Source organism: Prionailurus bengalensis, chromosome D1 (assembly GCF_016509475.1).
Source record: "Prionailurus bengalensis isolate Pbe53 chromosome D1, Fcat_Pben_1.1_paternal_pri, whole genome shotgun sequence".
NCBI classification, from domain to species: Eukaryota; Metazoa; Chordata; class Mammalia; order Carnivora; family Felidae; genus Prionailurus; species Prionailurus bengalensis.
In genome coordinates, this window is record NC_057346.1 from 97,008,693 (window position 1) to 97,036,396 (window position 27,704).

Genomic DNA, 27,704 nt, shown 5'->3' on the forward strand with positions numbered 1-27,704 from the left:
TTTTATGCGTGTGTAGGGCTTCCTATGTGGGGCCAACGCATGTGCCGGGGGTTGGCGGTGAATCTCCCTGCTGCATGCTTCCATGGCACTGGGTAACCTCTTTCTTAATAGTCGTCATATTTGTATGTCTGCCTTCCCAATCAACCACGCAGGCCCACTGTTAGTTTTGCTCATCATTGTACTCCAGTACTTTGCAGAGATCTGGCACAAAACAGGCATTCAGTAAGAGTACTTATCAGAATTAAATAGAATATGACTTAAATGGGGAGAACTGGCTTGTTTTACAGAACAGAACACAGAGGACCAACAAAGTCAGGAGAACCGCTTAAGGTCACAAGGGTAGTGGCAAGGCCAAAGAGAAGACCAGAAGTGGAGTGGGCAGAAGACAGCTCAGTCTTTCCAGCCATACTTGTGTTGAGTTAGCCTGCCGATTTCCTGAGAAAGATTTTTCCTACTCAAGGCTCTGCGCAGGCTGAGGCCTAGGTAGCTTCACTCACTGCCCAAGCACCGGAACGTCTAGGGTCCACGGCGGAGTTCAACAAATATTCCATGGAACGCCCGTAAAACAAACTCTCACAGGGGAAGGATGTTTTGAGGATGGCCTCACCTTAACCTGGAAAGGCTGTTCTGGGTGCAAACAGGCAGACATTTGCCAAGTAACCTCCGTGACTCTAACTGCTTCAAAATCGGGAAACTGAGGCCGGGAGGCGGAGGGAGGGGCGTCTCTGCTTCGGCCGCGCCCCGGCGGGGGTCGGCACCGGGAGGGGCGGGGGCGGGGAGGGGGTCCCGGTGCGCCAGCTACACGGAAGCCGGGCGCCGGAGGGCGGGTCCGGGCGGAGGAAGAGGCCCCGGGGCGCACGGCTCCGCCGCGCCAGCGCCCGCCTCCCCAGCGCGGCTCCGGGGCTGCGGTCCCGCCTTGCAGGGCAGCCCTCCACGCGGGCTCGGGGATCGTCCGCAGGCGTCCACGCCTCCGTCTCGCAGCCCCGGGCCGGCTCAAGCGTCCTCGTCCCGGAAGCTCCGCCGTCTCGTCTCGCGAGGCTCCGCCGCCCGCCCAGGCCTCGGCCGTCCCACCGCGGCGTCCGCCCCTGGCGCAACGCGGAGGTCGGGTGGCGCGACGGCCGGAGCCGCGGCCCTGCGCTCCCGCTCGGCCTCCGCCCGCGCCGCCCGTCCGCCGGCCTGCGCTGTCCGGGGGGAGCGAGGTGAGCGCCCGGCAGAGCCCGGCCACTTGGGGAGGGGAGGCGCTGCGTGGAGCAGTGTTTAACCGCGGGAGCCCCCTGGGGTTCAGGGCCGCTGGCCGTCACCCGTCACTGGGCGTGCGGGCTGGCTTCAGGACTGGGAGACTGCGTGCGAGGAGCTGTAATAACACTTTACTGAACTGCAGCCATGAGCCAGGCTTTGTTCTAAGCGCTTTATCTACTTCTAGCCTCGCTGCTGCCCTGCTCGGCAGGTGAGGAAACTGCCTTACAAAGTGGAGGAGCTCACACCCGCTGGCAGGAGGTGACTGCCCTCCCTGGCACCTGCGCTTCCCTCCCTCTGGTGTGAAAACCGGCCCCTGGAGCTCTGCCCGGGTGCCTGCCTACACGTGGGAGACCCCCAGGCGTCCTTCCTTTAGTCCCCACCCATCATCCGCTCCAGACCACCAAAGAATCTGTCCTTTACCCCAGCTGTCGTCAACCACCACAAGACCCCTGGGACTCCCCACTCTTTCTGCCTTTTTTTTGTTGTTGTTTAAGTTTATTATTTACTTGGGGGGGGGGCGCAGAGAGCGAGGGAGACAGAGACTCCCAAGCAGGCTCCACACTGTCAGCACGGAACCCACCAACCCTGAGATCATGACCTGAGCCAAATCAAGAGTCGGACACTTAACAGACTGAGCCACTCAGGGTGCCCCCAGGCTCCTTCTGCTTTAAGTCAGAAAATTTTAACCTGATTTTTGGAAATCGAGGTCAGCAAGGATAGAAAAAGAACGTTGGTGACCCTTAGGCTGCAGAATGAACTCCCATAAGCTGTTGTCAAGTACAACCCCTGACACTGAATAGATCCTTAACAGAATTTACTTGTTGAAGGCTTTGCCCACATGGTTACAACCAGTAAGGGACACGGGAAGCGGGGAATGTATACATGTAAAGGAAGGGGCAGATGGAGAATGGGAAGGATCTCGACTCCCAGTTCATTTCCCCTGCTACGAAAAGCCCTCGAACAGGTGCTCAATGCTTTCAAATGCTTTTGTCTTTTTTGCAGATGTTCACTCTGCCTCAGAAGGAATCCAAGGCGCCTACCACCTGTCCAGGCCCAGCCTCCACACAGGACCTGGACAGTAACTGTGGGGATGGTCTGGAAAGAGAATGCTCTAGAAAACCAGACTGGAAGCTGCCAGAGTTCTGTGGAGTAGGCGATCCTACCGCCACAGCGTCCTCTGACAGCTCCCACCTGTCCTCTAGAGGAAGCATCATTAAATGGTTCTGGGACTCAGCTGAGGAGGGCTACCGGACCTACCACATGGACGAGTACGATGAGGATAAGAACCCCAGTGTGAGTGAAATCCCTGTTCCCGCTGGAACCCAAGGTGGGATACTCTACCTTGACCACTAGGCAGGCGCCCAGCTTGCTCTTGTCAGGTTGGAGTTACAGTCCTCTGACCTCCAAGAAGGCTTCTGCTGTAGCTCAGAGAGTCCCCAGTTCGTTGTCTGGATCAGAAAACGGCCCGTTAATGATTGAGGGGACCCTGATTTGTGAGGAAGGAGTTCAAGAATCATGGAGAGCTCCCCCGTGGATTCTGACCACAGCCCATCGACCATGCAGCTTGAGAGCTGGGACACGACTAGAGGTCAAGCTGCAGCCGTCTCGCTTAGGGGTTGTGTATTCTTGAACTAATTTATTTAATTTCTTCGAACCTCAGTTCCCCTCTAAGTTGAGATGACGATGTCTGTTCTATAGCAGAGTCACAATTAAATATGAGGTATGTTACTAGCACAGCACTACTGAATAGAGCATCCAGTACGTGGTAGCTGCCATTATTACTATTCTCTGTCCCAATTAACCTGTTTCTGATAATACCTTCAGAGGGCAGAGAGCTGTCACAAATAATCCTGTAATAATCTTTGTTAAGCATCTAATCAGGGGCAGGGCACTAGGTCCAGCGCACACTCAAGGCTTCTAATGAACAGAATATGGGGGTGTCACATCCTGCAAGAATCGGTCATAAAGTCTGTGGCTTCCCTCTTGGGTACTCACGGTGTCTCGTCCTCTTTCTCGGACCTCCTGCCCTGGGGGAAGCCAGCTGCCCTTTCACGAGGCAGTGCTGTGGGGAATCCCGTGTGGCGAGGGACTGAGGCCTGCCAACAACCGTGTGAACGAGTCTGGAAGTGGATCCTTCCCCCAACAGAAGATCCTTTCTAGATGGGGTTCTGGGCGGGGGGCTTCCTGGAGGAGATGGCATTTGAATGGAGCTTTAGAAATGGGAAGACGGGACCAGGGAGCTGAGTGAAGGTAGGGCTCGAACAAGGGCAAGGAAGGGTGTTTGGAAGGGCAGGTTCACTCCGGCTTTGCTTTGCTGCCTCCGTGGGCTCCTCGGGCCTTCTTTTGGGACCCCCTCGGCTCTGTTGACCCTGCCTCCGTATCTCTGTCTCCAGGGCATCATTAACATGGGCACCAGCGAGAACAAACTCTGCTTTGACCTGCTGTCCAGGCGGGTAAGTCCCGGTGCTCCTCTGGGTGGTATCACCAGTTCCCAGGGAACTGTCCTCTCTTGGACTTCCCCCGAATGCTTCCCTGACAAGAGCCTGCTGCTCACCTGAGGTCAGGAGACCCGGCTTCCACATCTGCCTCGGGGGCAACTTTCTCTGTGATCTTGGGCAAGTCACTTCCCTGTTCTGACCCTGCTTCTTGAAGGCCTCCTCCCCATACTTGGTGCATCCTGCTGGCTGGGTCCCTACTATGAGTGGGGAGCACTCAGCAAGGTGAGGTCAGTATTTAACACCTGGCTCTGGGGTAAGGAGGACTCTGATTTGTGGCTTTTGCCAATTCCCATAGTGTAAATACTCCCACCGTGGCTGGTTTCAAGGTACGGATGTGACATCCCTGCAGACAACTTGGGAAAAGCGGTGTTAGAGGCACCCATGAGGTAGTGTCCCCACTGTCTAGACACATAGATGGAAGTAACCTCGAGGGCACACGTAAAGATGTAGTAACATAACCAGAAACAGTGATGTTTGAGTTATTACCTTGGTTTTTAATGCACTTTACTTATTTAAACATTTGTATAATTTAATTTTTTTAAATGACTTTTTTTTTTTTTTAACACAGCTTGTAAAATTCCTGGAAACTTAATTAAGCAGATTTCTTGAGCTGGTATGAGCCCTCTCCAGCAAACCGCTGGAAATACCTGGGAAATGTGTCTCCCAAGGCCACGGAGTCAGAGTTGGGGATTGTAGAGAGAGTGACGTCTAACCCAAAAGAACTTCTTTCCAGAGGTGACAAATCCAACACCTAAGGGAAGAGGAATGTAGGGAATGGTTTCAAAAGGCGCGTTCTCCCTGACGCCAGGTCCCCGCTGCACTGTCCGAAACAAATAAAACGTGAGCCACGTATATAATTGAAACTTTTCTATTAGATAAGTAAAAAGAAACTGGTAGATTCATCTTAATAACGTATTTAGCCCATTATATGCAAAAACAGGACCATTTCAACATGTAATCAATAGAAAAAAATGAGAATATTTTGCATACTGTTTTTTTTTTTACTTTTTTTTTTTAACGTTTATTTATTTTTGAGACAGAGACAGAGCATGAATGGGGGAGGGTCAGAGAGAGAGGGAGACACAGAATCCGAAACAGGCTCCAGGCTCTGAGCTGTCAGCACAGAGCCCGCCGCGGGGCTGGAACTCACGGGCCGTGAGATCATGACCTGAGCCGAAGTCGGACGCTTAACCGACTGAGCCACCCAGGCGCCCCATTGCGTACTGTTTTCATATCAAGCCTTCAAAATCCAGCGTGTCTCCATTGAGGCCAGCCACATTCCGTGTGCTCTGTAGGCAGCTGTGGCTGACGGACTCCATACTGGACAGCCAGCTCTATGGGATCAGGGAGAGGGAAGAGGCTGGAGTTATATACAAGGGGCTGATTGCCCTTTTTCTTCGGGTCCTCCCCCCAAGACCCCTACCTTTCCTTGACATTGTGTATGTGGTGCCCTGGGAGTTCCTAACACAGCACCTGGTCGTGGTGGGGATGGTCTAGACACAGCCACACTTTCCGGAGTGTAATGTTGAGCAGAGCCTGCAGGCCGAGTCCCTCCAGAAGTTGGAGCCAACACCGAAGTGATGGCACCCGATTCCGGGACCCCTTCTGTCACCCCAGGGAGAAGCTGAGTAGCGCGATCTCCTGTCACGGCCTCCACAGATCCACCCCTCTGGGTTTTTTAGATGGTAGTGTTGTATAAAGAGCACTAGATTAGAAGGCAGACATTCTGGGTTTTGTCTCAGCTCTGCCACTTGCTAGCTCTGTGACCTTGGCTGAGTCACCTCACTTTTTTGAGCCTCAGTTTCCTCATCTGCAGAACGGGCCGGAGAATGCTGTGCCTGTGCTGTGGCACAGTTTCTCTGATGAGCAGACCGAGCCCAGGCTTTAACGGCCCTGGTGCCGGGTGGATGCGGGTCGAGTGCTGGCGGTCACCCTGAGGATGCGTGGCCCTCAGTCCCGCTCTTCCCTCTGTCCCCAGCTGAGTCAGAGCGACATGCTGCGGGTGGAGCCATCTCTGCTGCAGTACCCTGACTGGAGGGGACATCTGTTGTAAGTAGTTGCCACGAGCCAGTGGTTCTCCGTCTGGGCTGGTTTTGCTCCCCAGGGGACAAAGGACATCTGGAGACATTTTTAGTGGTCATAACTGGGTGGGTGGGGGGGAATGTCACTGGCATTTATCGGGTAGAGACAAGAGATGCTGCCAAGCCTCGTACAATGCCCAGGGTAGCCCCCACAACAACTAGCCCGCCCAAAGGTGAGTGGGGCAGGTGGAGGGGGCCTGCCTCAGGCTGAGGGCCGGTCCCGGGGACCTGGCGATCGCGGGGTCTCCTGGAGCGTCTGCAGGGAACTCGTACCCCTGCCAGTCCCAGCCCAGCTCAGGAGCTCCCAGCTTGGCTTCCCTGGGTCTGAGGCGTGGGGAGGGCCTTCAGGCATGGGGTCTTTGTCCCTGCTTTCTCGGTAGTCTTAGAGGAACCAGAACTAGCGCTGGGGGCGCAGGGGGGCTGGCTAAGGCATTTTCCTCCTGGAAAGATGGGAGGTGGTACCTAATACTAATCGGAGTTTGTCCTCGTTGAGCACTTGCTAGGGGCCACCTGCTGTTCCAAGGACTTAGCGGCCAAGCGGGACTGGATTCCAAAGTGCATGTTCTTCTAGTAATTAGGATGGTGGGTCCTAGAGACAGGCCACTGGCATGAGTGTGGAGTCTGCCGCTTACCAGCAAGTGACTGATTTCCTTCAAGCCTCCGTTTCTTTGTCTGTAAAATGGGAATAATAATAATAGCATCATAGAGTTGTCATGAAGATTAAATGAGTAACATTCCCCCAAGTAACTCCTGCATCATGTAAATGCTCAATAACTGTTAGCAACAGTAACTATGATGACAGTTATTGTTATAACATTATTATCTGCTAGATTTACATGCAGATAGAGTGTTACTTTTGATATTCCTCCCCACCCCTCCCCCTGGATCCTACCCAGTCCAGCTGATCAGGTGGGTCGGGGGTCCTAGAACTACAGAGAAGGCAGGTTTTTATGCCTGTGGGTGGTGGTGGGGCGGGGGGCCCCGAGATGTGGAGACAGCACTGGCCTCGCTGCCCTCGTGAGAAAGTGGAGAAGGATAATGGCAGCTATCTGAAGATTCACCAGGGGACCTTTGGGATGGACTGTGGGTTGGGGACCCTCTGACAAGTGTCCACCTCTCTGTCCAAACTTTAGCCTCCGGGAGGAAGTGGCCAGATTCCTCTCTTTCTACTGCAAGAGCCCTGCACCCCTGAAACCAGAGAATGTGAGTAGCCCCCTCCTCTGCCTTCTGCTCTTCTGCCCACCTCCCCCAATTTTTGACTGGCCAGGGGTAAGGTAGGGCTGGGATCTGCCTTTCACTCAGTTTTGACTTGTTTCCAGGTGGAATTAGGAATACCCCCTCCCCCTTTCCTCCTCACCCTAGATATTTAGGATATAACTGGGATGTAATTTCTGCTCCACTTGGTTCTGTGGTTCCTTGTTGCCTCGACACCTTTGGGCGAGACCCTCTAAGCGACCAGCTCCCTCTTCCTTGCTCTGTTGATCCAGAGCATCGACCAAAGAATAAGCCACACAAATGCGCCTGGCTGTTAGTCAGGAGGGGCCTGTGGCTGCCTCTGGTGACTGTGCTGTGACAGAGCCCCAGAGGGCCCCGAGGTGGGGCCTGGCCGTCCCTCTGTGCCAGCCTGGATACAGCCATAGGTCCTTGCTTCCACTTGCACAGGTTATTCATCTTTCTTATGTGGATGTGTCACCCTCAGGTGGTGGTTCTGAACGGCTGTGCCTCTCTCTTCTCTGCTCTGGCCACAGTGCTGTGTGAGGTGGGGGGTAAGTAAACTGTGGGCTGCTCAACACTGGGGGCTGCCCTCCGCCTGCCGTGTCCACAGCCGCCTGTCTTTGCAGGCTGCACCGGAATGCTTTGGGCCATAGTAGACTGCTAGACGGCAGGGGGCGAATTAGCACTTTGACAAGATACCGGATGTTGGCAGTTTCAGGGGAGGTCAACTGATGCCAGGGTTCTGGGCTTCTCTCTGCCATGACCTTGGTTTTTCCTGTTGTGTGATGCTATAGCCTCCTTACGTGACAGTGTGTCCTAAGACAGGAAGGAAGGGATGAGGTGGTGCCTTGCCTGTGTCTTTTTTATTGGGAGGGTGCAGGACTTTCCCAAAAGAGTCCCAGCAGGGCTCCCCTTATGTCTTACTGGCCAGAACTGACTCTCAAACCCGTTCCTGAAGCTGTCCCTGAAAAACGGGATTAAGAACCACAGTTGGCTTAAGCCAAACATGGTTTATCCTCAGGGGCTGGGGAAAGGCCATCTTTCCTTCCCTCCCACCTTCCTTGGACTTATTGCTGGCCATATCTGGGAAATCTGATGCTCTCTTCGCAAGAAAGTTGGAGTGGCTGTTGAGTAGGCCACCAGCAGTGTCTGAAACAGGAGCCAAAGTCAGATTGAGAACGGGTCATGGTCAGGGGTTATCGTTGCCAGAACAGAGACCAGACCTACTCACCGTAGCTTAACTGGTAGTGATTATACTGGTAATAATTACTGACCGAATACCGTGTTGCAGGCACTGGCCTAAGGCTTTACACCTAGTCCGTCATTTAATCCTCAGTACCTCCCTCGGAGGCAGGTTCTGTGTCAGCCCCATTTCACAGATGAGGACATGAAGGCACAGGGGGTTAAGTAACCTGTCAAATTCACACACACACAGAGCTCGTAACCAGGATTCGAACCACAAAAAGAAGATTCATTGCAAGGATATAATAGGCAATTTCCTACCCATTCTAGAACAGTCAAGAACAGGATTGGTGTCACACTCTCCATCTCTCATTGGGGTATATAGTTCCTCTTCCTCCCCTTTTTATATGTGAGCCTCTCTCCGGACCTTTCTCAGCTCCCACATGACCCAGTGTAGCTGCCCCAGCTCCCACTGCACGTGACCTTTCTGTCCAGGTGCTCATTCTCATCTGATGAGCGTCTGTGCTTCCTAGAGCAAAGTCATGAGAGAGAGCACGTGATGGGCTTCTGGCCAGCCAGTGGATGGGCTCGCTTGGGTGCCTTGTTTACCTCCCGTCCACTCCCTGTGGCTGGGGTAGGGAACATGTAGGACGAAGGCTGTCCCTCCCAGAGCTGTGAGTGGGGCAGGTGGGGGGAGGGGAAGGCAGCCTGACCATGTGTCCTCCCCAGAACTGGAGGCATGCCTTTGCCTCTGCATTACGATAGACCTTGGCGGTCATCACCAACCACCCCCTGCCCCCATCCACAGCTGGGGTCTTCTGGATGATATCCCGTCCCCAGCATGCCGTCTCAGCCTTTGATTCCAATGTGTCCAGAGGGGGAAAATCCACTCCTCCCGAGCCCACTCTATCTCTGGGCAGTTCTGTCTGCTCTCAAGTGTGTCCATTTGTCCAGCCCAGATCACCCTGCACTTCAACTCAATGGATCCCTGTCTTCTTGGAGTGACCCAGCACGTTGAGTGCTTTAGAGGGATCCTCTGAGGTTCAGTTTGCTCATCAGTAAAGTTACTGACATTACAGAGTGATAGCGAGGACCAAATGAGCTAACACGCAAGTGCATGTTTAACACAGTTCCCAGCATGTAGTAAGTATTGAGTAAATGTTGGCTATTGATTATCAGCAAAGGGACTGATCTCAGTGGATCCAGTATTAGAGCTTGAGAGTTGAGAGACAGAGTGTGCCTCCACTGTTCCCCTGAGGACGTGGAAGTCTGGGAGAGGTGTGGAGCCCGCGGATGGGGGGATTGGGGCATTCGGGCCAGAGAATGACAGACCCTGGCCCACTCCTGCCCTCAGAGGCGTTCCTGATCCCTGCCCCTTACTATGGAGCCATCACACAGCACGTCTATCTCTATGGCGGCATCCGACTGGTCTGTGTCTATCTGGACAGTGAGGTAAGAGCTCCTGGGACCCCAGGCAGGACCCACGCCTTCCTATACATGAAGACTTTTCTCTCTATGAATTTGAGGGTGGACATGGGAAGAAGTCCATGCTGAGGGCTTTGGGGTTATGGCTGCAAGGAAGTGGAGCCTTCTGTTGCCCATGACTGTCCATACCTGGGTTCCCCAGGGGTTCTCCAAGTCCTGGTTTTGAGAGCTCTGGGGTCAGTGTAGAAGCCAAGGGCAGTCCCAGGGAGACTACATCAAAATGGTGGTGTGAGGATGGGGCAGAGAAGACCTCAACATGAAAGTTCTTGGACCCCAATCAGAGTATCTCTCGGGCCTCTTCCCAACTAAGAGTGATGAAGTGTCCCTGATGTGATGGGGTGGGGGTTGGTGGCAATGAGGAGAGTGAGCCTATCTGTGTTTTTTTTCAGAAAGTGCACTGGGGAGGCTAGAGATGACAAGGTCCCTGGAGAGGCCCCAGAAGTTCAGGTTTAGGGGATCCCTGAGTTTGGCTGGTGGCTTTTCTCCATCTTTGTCTAGGTCACTGGGCTGGACACACGCCCCTTCCAGCTCACAGTGGAGAAGCTGGAGATGGCCCTGCAAAGAGCTAATTTTGAGGTCTGGAGGTCATATCAAACCCAAGGCTGGGAGTGGGTGGGTCTAAGCAGGACAACAGACTTCCTGTGGCTGATCTCATCCTGGGAGTGGGTTGGCACTCCCTGATGGGGATGGGGTGTCGGGGGGTCAAGTCGGAGCCTGCCCAAGGAGGGTCTTCTCACTGGAGAAAGACTCTGAGACCTCTGTGTACAAAGAGTCAACCAGGGAACTTGATTAACACCCCCGCCTCTACCACCCTGTTTTGATTCTGTGGTCAGGTGTGGAACTTAGCCGTCTGTAGTTGAGCAGTCTCCCTGATGATTTGAGGACATGATTCTCCTCTTGCCTTGAGGGGACCTCCTGAAGAAAGGCAGAGACAAGTACTACTCCTGTGGTTCCTTTCTAGTCCGAGGTCATTAACGCTGTACATGCAGCAATTCTAAAAGTGAAAACCCCCACCCGTTATTCTACCAACAAAGGCAACCTTTACCCTTTGGGCAAACTTGCCTCTGGGCTTTGTTCTCTGCCTTTGTTTCCTTTCCTGGTTGACCCCATGCTACAGACATGTAATTCTCTGCCCTTGTTCACTCCACATTGGGTGGTGAACACATTCCCATCACATTTCCCTGGGAGCCTGCCCAGCAACCAGCCCCATCTAGTGGGACCGTGTGGCTCTGGCCTTCAGGAAGAGCTGAGGGTTTCCTGCCCCACTGATGGTTTCAGGGTGTGAAGGTCAAAGGCCTCATCCTCATCAACCCCCAGAACCCTCTGGGTGACATCTACTCCCCAGGAGAGCTGCGGGACTACTTGGAATTTGCCAAGAGGTGAGGCACCTTGCAGTCCCCCCGCAAAACGTGCCGGCAGATCAGGAAACTGACGCAGGCTTTGGTACAGGCCCTTCTACCCTGTTCCCTCCTCTGTGGGCTCCCACCCGCTTTGGTCCTTCCCCAGCAGTGGGGTGGGGAAGCAGGGATTCGTGGGATGCCGCTTCTCTTTCTTTCTCTCTTTCTTGTTATAACAACAGCTGTCATTCAGCGCATAGGCTCTAGGGGCCAGGTACCCTGCTAAGCGCTTCATGTGCTGTGTCTCCTGTAATCCTCCCAGTCACCCTATCATCGCACTGTCATTATCCCCCGTTTGCTGAGCAAGGAGTGGAGCCAGACTTGAATCTGGGTCTGTCCGTACGTAACTGTTTTGCACTTATTCGTGTCCTTTGTGGAGGTGCCCACGGCCTCTCCGCCTCTCCCAGACAGTGCTTCGAAAGCCCCACTGCCGTCTGCTTTGTGTGTGCGGCTTCCTGTTTGAAGAAACAGGCACAAGAAGGGTGTCTCTGGAAGAAAGTTTGGTAACCCTGGGCCAGACTGTGGTCCCCTTGGATTTCTGATTCATTGCTTCCCCCACCCCGGGGGACCTATTTGGCCTGCAAACCAAGCTCTCTCCTCCAGGCACAAGCTGCACGTGATGGTGGATGAGGTCTACATGCTGTCCGTGTTTGAGAAGTCGGCGGGGTACCACAGCGTCCTAAGCCTGGAAGGGTGAGGCTGCCCCACCAAATCTGACTCTGCCAGCCCCCCAGGCCCCCACGGTGCCCTGGCCCCTTGTGGCTCGGCCCTCAGGATGTGGCCTAAGTTCATTTCCTCTCACATCCAGCTCATCCCACCGTCCTCAGATCCCCTAAGGAGAACATGGGAAGCCAGGCTGCATCATGGGTTTTCACATTGTTCTGTGGGGTTTCTGTAGAGCCCCAAGGAGGGGCCTGGCCATAGGATTCCGTGGGGGGGGGGGGGGAAGGGGGGAGGGGGGTGCTGCGAGGGTGGGAACTGGCCTTCTTTGCTGTTTTCCAGAGTAGCTCTAGCTTTATCCATTTACTCACTCACTCACTCACCCATTCATATACCCTTTCATTCATTCATTCATTTACTCAGTTGTTCACTCCCTCCCTCATTCACTTACTCCCTCCCTCCCTCCCTCCCTCCACTCCCTCCCTCCCTCCCTCCCTCCCTCACTCCCTCCCTCAGTTGTTTGTTCCCTCACTCCCTCACTCGTTCACTGACTCACTCGTTCACTCACTCATTCACTTACTCCCTCACTCACGCATTCACTCCCTCAGTTGGTCACTCAGCAAATCCTTCTGCAGCCCCAGGCACGTGCCAAGCACTTCCAGCTGTTTGGGCTCTTTCACTGGATTTGGTATAAGCCAAACACTTGTGGCTAAAACAGCTCTGGAGACTCTTAGACCAGATCATCTGTAAAGTCTGCAAATCCGACATTCAGAGATTCTAACAGTTCCTGATACTTGTTCAGACCTGCTGACCCTGTGAAGTCCTTTCCATTGGTTCTCTCAGCTAGTCCTCATGAGGCCAAGTAGACGGTTGTCACTTCTGTTTGTTTATGGGTTAGGAAAGTGAGACACAGAGAAACAGTGACTTGCCATCTACTCTGTGCCGGACATTGTGCCAGGCGCTGGGATACAACAGTGAGAAGGAAAGGCAAAGGCCCCTCTTGGGTGGAACTTCTATTTCTAGCCAGGAAAATGTTAGCAGCTAAATACACAGTGCTTTGATTGTGGCCGTGAGAAGTGCTAAAAAGGAGAAGTCTGGGGAGCTGTGAGGGGATCTACTTAGGGTCCTCCATTGGCCCCGCCTACGGGGAGGTGGTCAGAGAAGTGTGTTTGAGGAAGTAGAACTCGAGCTATGCTCCGGATCAGGGATTGGCAAGTGTTTTTTGGATCAGATGGCAAATATTTAAGGCTTTATAGGCCATACGGTCTCTCCCTCAGCTGCCATACAGCATGAATGCAATCATCGACGGTATGCACACGAAGAAGCATGGCTGTGTTCCAGTAAAGCTTTATTTACGGAAACAGGCAGTGGGCTGGGTTTAGCCTGCAGGCTATGTCTGCCGACTCTTGCTCTAAAGGATGTGTAGGAATTGCTGACTCAAGAGACGAGAGGGAGCTTCACACAGAACCAGAACCAAATTCGTCCACCCATCTCATTTGTTCAGCCGAACGTGTGTGAGCCTTTGTGGTGGATCTGTGTTCCCATGTTCCCACACTGTGCTCTCTGCAGGTTGCCTGACCCCCAGAGGACCCATGTAATGTGGGCGACCAGCAAGGTAGGTTCCTGTATGGCCTCGGGGGTGTCGGGGAGGTGAGAGGGCAGAGAGGTGGGTGGAACCAGCTTCCTGTGTGGCGGGATGGCCACCGGGTGCCTTTCTCCTGCAGGACTTCGGGATGTCTGGGCTCCGCTTCGGCACGCTGTACACAGAGAACCGGGACGTGGCCACTGCGGTGGCTTCCCTCTGCCGCTATCACGGCCTCAGTGGCTTGGTCCAGTACCAGATGGCACAGCTGCTCCGGGACCGTGGTGACTGCCTGGGCCCGGTCACTTGAGAACTAGGGGGAAGGTTGTAGTCAGTCGGGGACTGGCCAGGCATCATGGGTGCTTCTCTCATGAAAAGAATTCAGGGTGGCGTTTGGAAGTCCCAGTGACCTGACTCGGGCACTCCCTGGCTGTGTGGCACCTTCCTTCGCCTCCCCAAACCTCAGTTAGTGTGACTTGTGAATTAGCGATAGCACCTGGCATAAAGAGGCACTTGGTCAGCGTGAACCCATTACTATTAGCTGTGAGCACTTAGAAAAAGTAGAAGCTATAGAGGGAAAATGGTTATAAGGCAAGTCTCTCTCTCTGAGCATCTCAGTGTAGACAGCAAAGGTGGTCGTAATCGCCCCCGTTTATTGAGCCCTGCCAGATGTTCTCAGTGCACCAGCTCATTTGTCCCTCCCCTGAATCCAGGAGCAGATATTCCTGTGTTTTCCCTGGTATTTTGTAGATGAGGACAGGAGGACCAGATACCATACACCTGCTGTAGCAGCTATAATTCAAAAAAATAGCGACACCATCAAGTGTCGGCGAGGGTGTGCAGCAGCTGGAACTCTTCACGGGCCACCCTGGGAATGCAGGAAGGCGCGGCCACTTTGCAAAGCAATTGGCTGTTGCTTACGAAGTTAAACACACGCTTACCAAACGGCCCAGCGATCCCTCCCCTAGCTCTTTACCCTTACGGTCACCCAAAACCCACTACGTGAATATTTATAGCTGCTTTGTTCACAATCACCCCACACTGGAACCCGCCCCCCCGCAACGTCCTTGTGGGCGTGAACAGGGGAACAGACTGTGGCCCGTCCACACAATGGAATACAACTCTGGCATAAAATCCAAGGCAACGCGGGCTGAGCTCGAAGGCATTGTGCTGAGGGAAAGAGGCCAGTCTCTTCACTCCTCACAGAGTGAAGGATTGATGAGAGTTTTGTGTTTTGGCCTCTCTTTGTACCCAGACTGGATCAACCAGGTGTACCTACCTGAGAACCATGCCCGGCTCAAGGCTGCCCACACCTATGTCGCAGGAGAGCTCCGGGCCCTGGGGATCCCCTTCCTCGGCCGTGGGGCAGGCTTCTTCATCTGGGTTGACCTGAGGAAGGTAATGCAGGTGGCGGGGCTGGTGCTGCAGGCTGGGAGGGAGTTTAGGCCTTCCTCCAGCAGGTGAGGGGCAGGGCTGTCCCATTTGCATCCTGAGCCCCTCCCCCCCCCCCCCCCCCCCCCCCCAGTACCTGCCGGAGGCCACCTTTAAGGAGGAAATGCTGCTTTGGCGCCGCTTTTTGGACAACAAGGTACTGCTGTCCTGCGGCAAAGCCTTCCAGTGTAAAGAGCCTGGCTGGTTCCGCTTGGTCTTCTCGGACAAGGCCCACCGGCTTTGCCTGGGTAAGCGATCCCACCTCCTCACACACCCTTCGGTCTGCCTTCCCTCCTCCGGTCCCCGCTGTGGCTCCAGCAGCCTTAGCTCGTGCATCCTGCCGCCCAGCTATCGGTGCCAATGCAGCTATCCCTTCTTCCCAGGGATGCAGAGGGTCTGGCAGGTGCTGGAGGGCAAATCCCAGGTGCCAGATGACCCCGCTTCCTGTCAGAGCCAGGAGTCAGGGAACCAGCGCAGGTGAGCTGGTCGTTGCCTGGTGACCGCAGGACCTGGCAGCCGCCACCAGTCTGACCCATTTGGGGCTGTGAAGACTGGCGGGGGCGAGCCGTTTGCCAGGAGGGTACCTGACTTGGCCTTGGCCCTGAAGAAGAACCATCGCTTGCCTCTCTCAGTGGCGGTGAGACTCCTCCAGCGGTGCTTTGACTCGGCCCCACCCCCTCTATTAAACAAGACTGGGAGAAACTGGAAGCCTCGGTTGTAATTTGCTGAATGGAGGAGTCTCGACTGCTGCTAACCACAACCCTTAGGACCCACCCCTCCCAGGATGTGAGAACAAAACAACGCGTACCTTCTTTCTTCCTTCTTCTTTGTTGCCAGGGAAACAAGTTAGAGGAGCAACACATATGAGAGAGAATATGCCCCCGAAATAAACAAGAATGATAATCCCCGAACTGCTAGGTGAAAGGAATTAATTCTGTATGTTCAGATTGTTCTCCCCACGTTAGGATGTGTGGGCCCACAGTACACCTGGGACCTGGGACGGGCCTCTGCTTGGGCCGCGGTGAAGAGGACCCTGTGCTGGTGATCAGGAAGAACTTCTCTCCCTCCTCCTTCCTGGCAGGGAGCTGCCCTCACTGATGATCTCAAACTGAGTGATCTAGCCATGACTGGGGGGGGGGGGGTACGGGCTAGACCTTGAACCAAGGCTTTCCACCCTACGCATGCAGAGGGCCACTCACCCCATCTCCAGGGGTGCTTTAGTCCAGGGCCCAGATGAGCTTTCTGAACTGATCTTAAAGCTTTGCGCTGAGGACCCTTCTCTGGTCTACACTCCTGATAAGAAAAGCTGTCTCTTTCCTTGTTTCTAAGAGAATGTCAGTGCGATCAGTGTTTCATTTCTGTAAACCGTGGTGCTCAGTTTAGGATTTGCTTTCCTCTATCTTTCTGCCTTTCATTTATTCATTTCTTCTCCATGTCTTTTCTTGAATATGTTCCATGTGCCAGATACTGTGCTGGCAGTTTCTATGCGTTCTTTTTTTTAAAAAAAAAATTTTTTTTTTAACGTTTATTTATTTTTGAGACAGAGAGAGACACAGCACGAACGGGGGAGGGGCAGAGAGAGAGGGAGACAAAGAATCGGAAGCAGGCTCCAGGCTCTGAGCCATCACCCCAGAGCCCGACGCGGGGCTCGAACTCGCGGACCGCGAGATCGTGACCTGGCTGAAGTTGGACGCTTAACCGACTGAGCCACCCAGGTGCCCCTCTATGCGTTATTTCTTACTTTAACAACCCTGGGAAGCTGATGTTATTGTCCTCCATTTTAGAGATGAGGAAATGGAGTCTCAAAGATACGGAATGATGTTCCCAACGTCACGTAACTAAAAAGTATCAGAGCCGGGATTCAAAAAGTCAGATTGGTTTGGTTGAAAGTCCTGTGCTGTTTTTACTCTGTCACACCAGGTTCCAGCAAGATGCTCTGACTCTCTCCAAGCCTGAGAATCAGGCTTTGTGTTGTCATTGTCGCCCCCTTTAATTATTCTTCAGTGTCTTTGGCTAAGTATTGGCTCCTGTCTATTCCCACTTCCGGGAAACATTGGTACTAGGATTTGCTGAGTCACTGGAAAGCCTTCAGGTTTACAGAGGATCAGAATGAGAATGGCCACATTGAGAGCCCTTTGCATCCCCTTCAAAAGCCTCCGTTGTGATGCTTGCCAATGCTTAGGGTCCCCCAGGGAAGGATCCAGGTGATACATTCCAGTTTAGAATTCTCAGAAGAGGGGCGCCTGGGTGGCGCAGTCGGTTAAGCGTCAGCCAGGTCACGATCTCGCGGTCCGTGAGTTCGAGTCCCGCATCAGGCTCTGGGCTGATGGCTCAGAGCCTGGAGCCTGTTTCCGATTCTGTGTCTCCCTCTCTGCCCCTCCCCCGTTCATGCTCTGTCTCTCTCTGTCCCCCCCAAAAATAAATAAACGTTGAAAAAAAAAGAATTCTCAGAAGAATGACTCCTTCTTCAGAGGGAATCTAAGCTGGCTTCCCAGCAGAGGCAGACTGAACCGGGAATTGGCCTGAATGTTTCAGTAGGCAGAAGAGGGGCCTACAATCCCAGCTGGCCTGTGCTGTGCTGATGGGCTGTGTTCCACGTGTATCTCTTTGTGAAGTGTGGGTCCGGCATATTCTACACCCATCTCATGTCCTCCCTAGTCACCTTTCTGCTTTGCTCTTTACTGCAGCCAGCCAGCCAGCCGTGTGTGCGCTTAGCCCAAGGGCACCTCAGCTGCTCCAAATGTCACTTTCTGGCACAGCCTTCTGGCACAGCCACTTGGGGCACATGTACACTGGGAGGTCTGAGGGAGTTCACACTTCTGGGGTGATCCTTGAGCGATGGGGGCTGGGGCAGGAACCAGTGGATAAATATCCCTCCCTGCAGTAGACAGTTCTGACGTTCTGCGTGGCTTCTTCAAGAGTCCTGCTGGGAGTGAGCCCCGGGTGCCCACGACAGTAGCCTGCTCTGTAACACACCCCTGGATGGGCTTTCTCTTTTCTCCTGGACTCATTCCGATTTCACTATTCCCTTAAGATTCCTTCCCCAAATAGTTACCTGCATCAAGCCTCTCTCTCAGGGAAGGGCAAGACAGAGGGCACATGATAGGTGAACAACATCCACCATGTATTTTCTGAGCTCAAGCCATTTTCCCCCCCAACCCGGAGATGCAGGCCCAGGTTTGGGCACCAAGTGATTGGATTTCCGTGAGTCTTTGGGAGAACCCTCTACTGTTGGCAGTTACAGGGCGAAAGGTTTTTCATAGGGAAATAATATATTTCCCTTTCTCAATCGATGAGAATTTCTAAGTTATTCTCTTACTTAAGACTTGTTTACAAAAATGGTGAACACAGCTCATATTTAAACAGAAGGGTAGAGGGTTTATTGAATTTACTAGGAAGGGGAAGGGCAGATGTTTCAGGCATGACTCTAGCCAGGAGTTCAAATGATGCCATCAGATTTCGTGCTCGCTCTTGTATCCTCTATGTAGCCTCATTTCAGACCTGCTCCATTTAGGTGGTGGCAAGATGGCTTCCAGACAGCTCCAAGCGCCGTGGTCCTTGTAGCAGATACCTACAGGGTGTTTGAAGGATAGATACCCTTTCTTCCTCACCATTCATGTCTCTCCTGTTCCAGCAGGCCAACTGGCTTTACCTCAGTCACCCGTATTCCAGGGGAATGTGGTGCTCAGAGCCCAGGTTCTGTTCATCTGCCCACCCTGCTCTCCTAACACATTGATGTATCCCATTCGGGCTTCCTTCCTCACGGTCTCAATATGGCCCCAGAAGCTCCACACGTCACCCCCTCACCAAGTGCTTCCAGAGACAGAGAGGAGAGTATGTTTTCTGGTGCCTCCTTTTTGCTTCGTTTCAGTCATTTATTTGCTCATTTATTTAAAAAGATATTTGTGGGGCGCCTGGGTGGCTCAGTCGGTTGAGTGTTCAACTTCAGCTTAGGTCGTGATCTCCTGGTTTGTGGATTCGTGCCCCATGTCGGGCTCTGCACTGACAGTGTGGAGCCTGCTTCAGATCCTCTGGCCCCTTCTCTCTCTGCCCCTTCCCTGCTTGCTCTCTCTCAAAAACAAACAAACATTAAAAATAAATAAGGGGTGCCTGGGTGGCTTAGTCGGTTGAGTATCCGACTTCGGCTGAGGTTATGATCTCACAGTTTATGGGTTCGAGCCCCACATCAGGCTCTGTGTTGATAGCTCAGAGCCTGGAGCCTGCTTCAGATTCTCTCTCCTTCTATCTTTTTCCTTCCACCTCTCATGCTTTGTCTCTGTCTCTCAAAAATAAATAAATGTTAAAAAAATTAAAATAAGTAAATAAGAAAGATATTTGTCAGGCTTCAAATGTGTAAGGGTTTGTTATCCAAGTGAGCACTTTGCCAGATTCTCTGAAATTATTCACATTCATACTTCCATTATTTATTTATTTTAAAAGTTTATTTTAGAGAGTGCATGCACACAGGGGAGGGGCAGAGAGAGGGGGAGAGAGAGAGAATCCCAAGCAGGGTCCACATTGTCAGTGCAGAGCCTGATGCGGGGCTGGAACATAAGAACCTTGAGATCATGACGGGAGCCAAAATCAAGAGTCAGATGCTTAACCCACTGAGCCAGCCAAGCGCCCCAACGTTCATACTTTTAGTATTTTCTTTACCCTTCTCTTAAGCATGGAAACGCCCTTTTACATTTAACTCTTACTCCTTTATTTTCATCTCCTGTGACACTGTTGACTAGTATTTTAGTTAATGCCTAGGTGGTCTGTTTGTTCCTTCTTCCTCCAGAAACTGTGCTTTGGAGACTCATGACAACCCCAGTTTAGGTAAAGACCAGGCAAAATAGAACTTCTACTTTAAATTTTTTAAAATGGTTATTTATTTATTTTGAGAGAGAGAGAATAAGCATGAGCGAGGGAGGGTCAGAGAGAGAGGAAGAGAGAGAGAATCCCAAGCAGGCTCCACACTATCAGCACAGAGCCCAATGCAGTGCTTGAACTTGGTAACTGTGAGATCACGACCTGAGCCAAAATCAAGAGTCAGATGCTTAACGGCCTGAGCTACCTAGGTGCCCCTTGTTTTTGTTTTTAGATTCTACAAATAAGAGAGATCACCCAGTATTTGTCTTTCTCTGTCTGACTTATTTAGCACGATACCCTTGAGGTCCATCCATGGTATCACACGTGGCAAGATTTCATTCATTATTATGGCTGAATAATATTCCATTGTACGTGTATATATCCCCTTTTCTTTATGCACTCATCTATTGATGGACAAATAGGTTGTTTCCATATCTTGGCTACTGTAAATAATGCTGCAGTGAACACGGGGGTAAACATCTAGTTTTTAATCTCCAAGTCAGTCATTTTTATTTTTATAGTTTTATACAGTTACTATTTGTTATTGTTGCTTTAGTCAGCATTCGTTTTGATTTACCCATGAGTTTATCAGTTTCATTGTTTGCCATCTGTCCTTCATCTCAGTACTTTCTTCTGGTTCTAACATTCCTTTTCCTGAAATACATCTTTCAGAAATTCTGTTAGGAAGGGTCCACTGATGGTAAATTCTTTCTATTTGTGTCTGTCTCTTTCTATTTGTGTCTCGTATTCTTCAAAGATGGTTTTACTAGGTATACAATTTACATGGACTGCTAGCTTCTCTTGGCCCTTTTTTCCATTATCTTATGACTTCTGTTTGTTTTTGTTGAGAAGTCTGCTGTTAGTCTTACTGTCCATCCGTTACAGAGAGTCATCCCCACCCAATAATGGAAAATTCTCAGCTGCTCTCTCCCTGGATACCAAAATCAAGAGTCGGACACTTAAGCAACTGAGCCACCCAGGTGCCCCAGGCACCTTTCCTCTGATGGGCTTATTGTTCACGTGCTCAGTCTGGATTGTGAACTTAACATTTGTTTGGGTTTTATCTGTCAGCATCCTGGGCAGCCTGTGTGGAGGCATGACCCTCTGGGCGGGAGGTCGGGGGGGGGGGGGTGGGCATGGATTTGTATTTCCTTCTTCAGGTGCTACCAATCTGGGTTGATGATACTACATGTTATTCTCTAGGCTTGGAGCTTTCTGGACCATGGTGGTAATATAAACTCAAACCCCACATCGTTGTGAAGCCTGGTGTTAAACGTTCTCAGCAGAGACTCTTCTTTTTCCGCTCTCCGGACAAGACAGTTTTTTGGTTTGTTGTTACTGATGCTGAGTCAGTTTTCCAGGCTGCCATCTCAGTGTCCTAGCTTTACATGGCCTTCTTGGTATCAGCTCCCCACCTCATACACCCAACTTTGTAGCTTTAACATTCATTTTTCTCACTGTGCTTCATTTCTGGCTCCTGTATATTTTCTTTACTATTTTTGTGAGCCCAGCCACCCACCTGATAGAGTGTTCATTATATCTGATGTGGTTTTAATAGGTGTTTTCTAGTTCTCCAGCCTGCCTGCCGGTGTTGTTTAAGCTGAGCCAACATAAAATACCACAGAACGATTCTTTCACAGAGTTTTTTTCCTTGGAGATGACACCTTTCTTCATTCTTGCAAACTGCTGTCATTTAAAGGAAGTGGTAAATCTGGGACTCAACTGCACACAGGCAATTCTTCCTGCTGGTAACCTTGCTTTCCCCTGATGATGCCACTTTCCTTGAAAGCCACACCTTTTCTAACTCCCACCTTTGCTTTTCCCGACTCTCTGGGTAGGTGGGGGTCGGTGCGGTCTCTGTTTTTCTTTCTTTCTGTACCTTCAAAGTGAGTAACGCAACATCTTTCTATAGCCTCTCCTCTTTTCACTGCTGACCACTAAGACTTTTCCACCTTCTCAGAGGCGTCAGGTCTGGCTTATAGTTTTATTCCCCACTCTTTGCTATCATCCCCAGCTGCTTTAGCATGGCTTCTAATATCATAACTTCTGTGCTTTCCTACCTCCAATCACTGGCATGGTTTCTACCCCTAGAAATGCAGCCACATCATTCCAGTTACACTGGATTAAAAAAACACTTGGTCTTTCTGATGGCTTCTCCCGTTTTTACACCTCCTCCTTCTCATCTGGGTTTTTGCTCATGACTTTTTCTCTGTCTGGAACGCCCTATTCACAGCAAAGATATTACATCTTGGGTGAAGACTTCCCAAATCTTTGCAACTGGATGGGTTGCTCTCTCTTTTGAGCCCTGTAGCACTTGGTGTATATTCTCCCACACCACTTTTCACCCTCAGTTTTGGCTAATCTTGCTTGTATACTTGTCTTATTCTATTGAGGCCCACCTAGTTCTTGGGCACCCTTTATTTGTATTCACTGAGCACTTACTGTGTTCCAGGCACTATACATGTGTAGGGTTATAAAAAGTAAATAAGATAGGTTCCTCAGAGGCTGAGCCTAACACAGGCCTTTAACACAGAAAGTCCTCATTTAATGGACGAATAATAATTAATGAAAAGCATATATACTATAGATATATTTAATTCAGAGGAAGACAAAGAAGAAAAAATATTTTCCATCTTTCCATTTATCAAATGGGGTGTATGTACCTGTGCTAAATTTCCTATGGTTTGGGGAAGATGTGGACTTGGATAGCAGAGCAATACTCTCTCGGATGTGGAGAAGAAAATGTGGGTTTCCCATCTCCAGAACATTCTCAACCCAGTCTCCCTGGATCTGTGACAAGCAGACATTAACTCACAATATCCACGGAATCACTGTTGCTGCGGGAAGCCCCAGTCTCTGGACTCGGAAACATTCCCATGAATATTGAAGCTGTAAGGGACAACGTCCACCAGGTGGCGCTAAGGGATAGCTGGGCCTAAAATGGATTTGGCTTCTGTCGCCAGTTACCTGTAAACTACACAAGCTCAATGGGGTCATCTCATTAACCTCTCAATAATATCACTCTGCATTTTGATTTAATTTTTTAGACTCCACTTATGCCTTATGACGGGTTTTACTGTGCCTGTATAAGGCCAGATCATATAAATAATACAGAAAACAAAACAATCTCTTTCCCCCATTTCTACCTTCATAATTACTCCCCCCCCAAAAGTCTTCATCGCTTCTTGGATTCCTTCCAAAAATATATATATATATATTATACATACGCTTGAATATAAACATCTACATGTATAGTTTCTCTCTCCTGTTTTTGCATGTAAATATATTTTACAGAAAAGGGATCATACTTGCTCACCGTTCTAGAGCACGCTTTCATATTAACACACCTTGGAGATGATTTCTATACCGATATCTATACGCATTCTCACATGATTCTATTCTAATCATAACTTCTTTCATAGTTTATTTTGCCGGCTTCCGGTTTTCAGGTATTCTTAGGAACAATGCTGTAATGAGTAATTCTGGTAAACGTTGTTGAGAATACCTGTGGGGTAAAATCCACACAGAGGGATTGGAGGGGCAAGGTTGCGGGCATTTCACGTTTGATGGATACTGCCAAATTGTCCTCCGGGAATCTGCACGCTCGCCAGTGCTGATTGTAATAATACGTTTACGTCTGTGTCAGTTTTGTAAGTGAAGCACGGTGCGTAGCTACTTGGGTCTGCAGTTACTTTGATTTTGAGCCTGCGGGTCTTTGCGTGAGAGTTTCAGGATGGAGCCTGAGCTGCGCGTGCCTGCCAGGGAGACATCCTAAGCGGTGCCCTGACTCCTCCTGTCCAGCAGGGGGCGCGGGCCCGGCCGCTCCCGCATGCGCAGTGAGCTCGGTGTCAGGCGTCACCAAGCCCGGTCGCTGGCGCCTCGCTCCCCGCTCGCTTGCGCAGACCCGGCGCCGGCGGTGGCGGCCGGCGACTCGGCGCGATTCCTCCTGGGCGGCCGTGGCCCGCGCCCCGCGGCATGCGCCGGTGACCGAGCGCGGGGCCGAGCGGGAGGCAACCGTGGCCGAGGTAAGCGCGGCTCGGAAGGGCCTCGGTGGCAGCGGCAGAGTCGGGCCGGGCCGCCGGGAACCGCGGGCCGCGCGGAGGCCTGAAGGCGGTGAGAGGCGACCCCACCCCCGCCGGGGCCGCTCGTTACTTCTCCAGCTGTGGGAGCGCTTTGATTTCCGCACCGCCTTCTCGTCGCTCCCCTGGCCCGCCCCGCGCTTGGGTGCCCACCTGTCTCCCTTGCCCACGCCTACCCCGCCGGCCCCTTTCCTCTCTTTCCGGACCCCGAAAAGAGAGGGCCCATCTTGCGCGGTGACCTCTGCCATCCCGCTGCCACCTCCGTCCCGCGAGCTGCGGAGATCCGCTTCCGTACGCGGCGCCTTCTGGAGCGCTGGGCTCTCCCGTGGCCTGTGGCATCCCGGCAGGTTCTGGTGCGCGGAAAGACTGGTGGGGAAGGTGGCCAAAGATGCCCTGAGTTTGGGCATCGGCTCGAAGCTCAGAGGCGTTTGGAGGTTTACTACTGGCGGTGGGAACCAGATCTGTGTGTACAGTTTCAAGATTCACATGATTGCTTGGTGTAACTTACTGGGAGTTGCTAATCTGGAAGCGTCCTTGACTTGCTCCTTGTCTGAAGATTCCTTGAAATAGAAACATGCCAATTTTAATTCTTGGAAGTCAGTTGAGTGCTCTAAGGACTTACATTGGACTTGGTTTGTAAATTTCAGGGCTCACAGGCTATTCGCGGTAGTATATGAGTCAGTTTCCAGCATTTCTCACTTCCGCTGACTTAAGCCTTTTGGCTGCATATGCTGGGTATGGATAGGTTTGGGTCCGTCAAGTTATGCTGGCTTTGCTAATTGAGTGAAAAAGGTAGATCTAATCTAGGGCGTTAAAGGTAATTAGGGGAGGCATGGGGTTTGAGAGCTCAGGCTCCAGAGCCGGACTACCATCCTCCAAATCCTAGCCTCGGCATTTTCTAGTTTTGTGACATTGTGCAAGTTACTTATGCTTCCCATTGCACTTTCCCTGTCTGTAAAATGAGGATAATAATAGCTTGTCAGGTGGCACTGTTAGAAAGATTAAATTAATACAAAATGCTTAAAACAGATTGTAGCGTGTAGTAAGTCCTCAATAAAGTTTGGTCATTAGCTAGTGTATGCACTGTATTATAATTCCCACAAAGAAGCACTTTTTATTCCCCCTTGAAAATTTCACCATTTTTATTTTTTTTTCAACGTTTTTTTTTTTTTTTTTATTTTTGGGACAGAGAGAGACAGAGCATGAATGGGGGAGGGGCAGAGAGAGAGGGAGACACAGAATCGGAAACAGGCTCCAGGCTCTGAGCCATCAGCCCAGAGCCCGACGCGGGGCTCGAACTCACAGACCGCGAGATCGTGACCTGGCTGAAGTCGGATGCTTAACTGACTGCGCCACCCGGGCGCCCCGAAAATTTCACCATTTTTAGGGATGCCTAGCCATAATATAGCTTTAATTATAAAGGACCCTATCAGGTAAGGCAGTGAATTGCAGATTTTCCTACCTTTGCTAATATTTGGTTCCTTTGTTTTCAGGCACTGTTGGGTTGAATTCCAGTGTAACAGTGGCCCTGGGAGTTCAGTTGTGAGGGCTTTTCCAAAAAGGTTAAGACCGGAGATTGTGACTCAAAGCATTGGACTAAGTGGATTGGATATAGCCCGAAGCACCAAGGAAAGGGTTTTTCAGGCAAATTTTAGGAATCAATAATTCCAGTAACAGAAAATGCAGCTCATCGTGACATTAGAGTGGAGTTAACAGATTTTTCCAGTGAGTCAGTGCTTGACAGCTAGCCAGATGATTCCAGTATTTTGCAGGGACAGGTTTGATATGTTTTAAGGAAGATAAAGTTTGTAGGGCTTTGTTATGAAATTCTTGTTTCATCTGGGTTCTGGTATTACATGGAACATTACTTAGCAGAAGCCTCCTTTCAGTCTGTTGTCTTCAGAGAAGCCCAGCATCAGGAGCTTTGGACGTGGTGGTGGTAGTGAGTGTCCTCTTTGGATGGAAAGATGATTACTTGTTCTCTTGGATGATGGTTTTGGGGAATACATCTTTCTGAGCTTCAGTGTGTGGAAACTGACTACAAGAACATGACAACCAGTAGAAGAGACTGGCAAATATTTATTTTTATTTTTTTAAATGTTTATTTATTTTTGAGAGAGAGAGAGCATGAGCAAGGGGAGGGGCAGAGAGAGAGGGGGACACAGAATCCGAAGCAGGCTCCAGGCTCTGAGCTGTCAGCACAGAGCGTGATGCGGGGCTCGAACTCACGGACTGTGAGATCGTGACCTGAGCTGACGTTGGATGCTTAACCGACTGAGCCACCCAGGTGCCCCAGACTTGCAAATATTTTATATAACGTGGCAGATACTGTGATGAGGTCAGTAAAAGGTGCGTGGATGCTCACCAAGAAGGTTCTCTATTTCTGAAACACCACTGAGTAAGGGACTTTTTCGCTCTATCTCTCATCCTTTCCTTTCCTTTTTCATTTAAGACTTTCCCCCTCATTTTAAAATAGTTTTTATTCTACCTCAAGCACTCACCGTATCTGTTAGCTATTTGGCAAAAACTTGTGGGAGCTTGCTTAGCCTGTGCAGGGCATACCTTGGAAATGTGAGTTTATATCTTGGAATAGCCCTCAGCCACTGGGGGATGGGCTTCAGTGGATAAACGCCATAGCTTCTGATCCTTTAAAGAGACCATAGCTTCTGATCCTTTAAAGAGACAGTTCGGAGGTGTGTTCTATATAGTCCCGCAGATGGATCCTTCTGCAGAGGACAGAAGCCCATTTCCCAGCGCAGTGCGGTAACCCTGATGGCTTTCTGTCCTTCCCTGACTCCTCTCCTTTGTCCCTCACTCTGGCTCTGTGGACTCCCCTTCTGCCAGCTACCTGCTTTCAAGTTTTTTTTTTTTTTTCTTAGTTTGGAAGCACATAAACTGAAGACAGATGGTACGAGAAGTGGCTCTAGAAAGCCAGCCCTGATGAGAATAGTATTGTGAAACTGGAACCCTTCACCCTCAGATGGCAACGAGGACCCCTCTGCTGGTGTTGGGAACCATTGGTGCTCTCTGGCATCACAGTTACGTGACTTGCCGGCGGTGGGAGGGATGCGATTCAGGTAGAAGGGGAAGCAGTGGCTACTACAGTGGCTCTAACACTTGAGCAGTATGTGGACAACGGTAATGATAAGGCCGGCGGAGTTGGCTGTCTCTTGCTTTCTTCCCGGGAGCCTTGAGGTAAGGTCTGGCTCACGTCAGCCAGATACCAACTCAGGATACACCGTGAGCCACAGAAGGCTCTGTGGCGGCATCTCTTGCAGCTGGAGGGCAGGCTGTTGAAAATCAGCCCCAGAGCTTCATCATCATCATGGCAGAACTGCAGGGGAGGCCGAATGCACAGCCTTGGCAGGCAGCCGCTGCTAAAGCGAGACCGGGTGAGACCAGGGTGGAGATGTTTGGTAGAAGCGCCAAGAACTTTGAAGCCCCAGGTTTCCTTGGATCCCCTGGGCCAGCAGAAGGATCCACTGCTCTTCGGACACTCTGCAAAGACCTCGCTTAAGGCCATTGCCTTGCAGGATGGTATATATCCTCCTCAAGATCTGCCTCCCCCTTCACCAGATCTCAGCATTGCCCGAGTGGGCAAGGACAGCCCCTGCTACTGGAGAAATAGCTTTTGTACCGAATGAGCTATAGGACCTGGCTCACAGGCAGGAGCAGGAGCTGGGGGCGCACGTGTGGGAGTGAGTCTGGAGGTCGCTAGGTGAAGAGCGGGCTAGTGGTGGCCTGTAAAGCCGCTTGGGACAGGCTGTGTTGCTTTAGGAGTGTTCCCTCAGGATTCAGGATTTAATGATCTTGCAAGAGCAACTGGAGCCAATCTGCTGGACAGATTCCTTGAAACTTGAACGTGACAGTGATCGGCACCACTGGTTCTCAGCTAGGGGTGACTCGGCCTCCCTGGGGGATGTTTGGCAATCCGGATATGTGGTGGGTCGTCACAACTGGGGGTTGTTTCTGCCTCCCCGCAGGAAAGGATGACCTGGCTC

At 51.3% G+C, this 27,704-nt stretch overlaps 2 protein-coding genes across 4 annotated transcripts in view; both read left to right on the forward strand.

The window, feature by feature from the left end:
- Positions 1–846: 846 nt before the first annotated feature.
- ACCS (1-aminocyclopropane-1-carboxylate synthase homolog (inactive)) lies at positions 847–15,681 on the forward strand. Of its 2 annotated transcripts, none has more exons than XM_043581005.1 (16): positions 847–1,199; positions 2,242–2,532; positions 3,633–3,692; positions 5,716–5,786; positions 6,952–7,021; positions 7,518–7,584; positions 9,570–9,667; positions 10,199–10,276; positions 10,979–11,079; positions 11,701–11,790; positions 13,327–13,372; positions 13,482–13,623; positions 14,595–14,737; positions 14,865–15,018; positions 15,154–15,247; positions 15,403–15,681. In XM_043581005.1, exons 2-16 carry the CDS (start codon positions 2,242–2,244, stop codon positions 15,431–15,433), a joined length of 1,536 nt encoding a protein of 511 aa, XP_043436940.1. In that variant the 5' UTR covers positions 847–1,199; the 3' UTR covers positions 15,434–15,681. The 2 variants fall into 2 exon arrangements, with proteins under 2 accessions (XP_043436940.1, XP_043436941.1); XM_043581006.1 differs by lacking the exon at positions 847–1,199 and adding an exon at positions 1,244–1,447.
- A 7,847-nt stretch (positions 15,682–23,528) lies between these two features.
- The window catches only part of EXT2 (exostosin glycosyltransferase 2), a 145,442-nt gene continuing 141,266 nt past the window's right edge, over positions 23,529–27,704 (forward strand). The window contains exon 1 of one of the 2 annotated variants that reach the window (XM_043581008.1): positions 23,529–23,649. The gene's annotated coding sequence lies outside the window, so the exon portion shown is untranslated. The remainder of the gene's footprint in view (positions 23,650–27,704) is intronic. The other variant, XM_043581010.1, reaches the window with a different exon arrangement.

Excerpts from the sequence above, each read along its gene's own strand:
- ACCS (XM_043581005.1), top strand. The coding sequence starts at position 2,242 with ATGTTCACTCTGCCTCAGAAGGAATCCAAGGCGCCTACCACCTGTCCA. Across the intron at positions 5,787-6,951 it reads GACTGGAGGGGACATCTGTT|CCTCCGGGAGGAAGTGGCCA; the intron begins GTAAGTAGTTGC and ends TCCAAACTTTAG. Across the intron at positions 13,624-14,594 it reads ACAGCTGCTCCGGGACCGTG|ACTGGATCAACCAGGTGTAC; the intron begins GTGACTGCCTGG and ends CTTTGTACCCAG.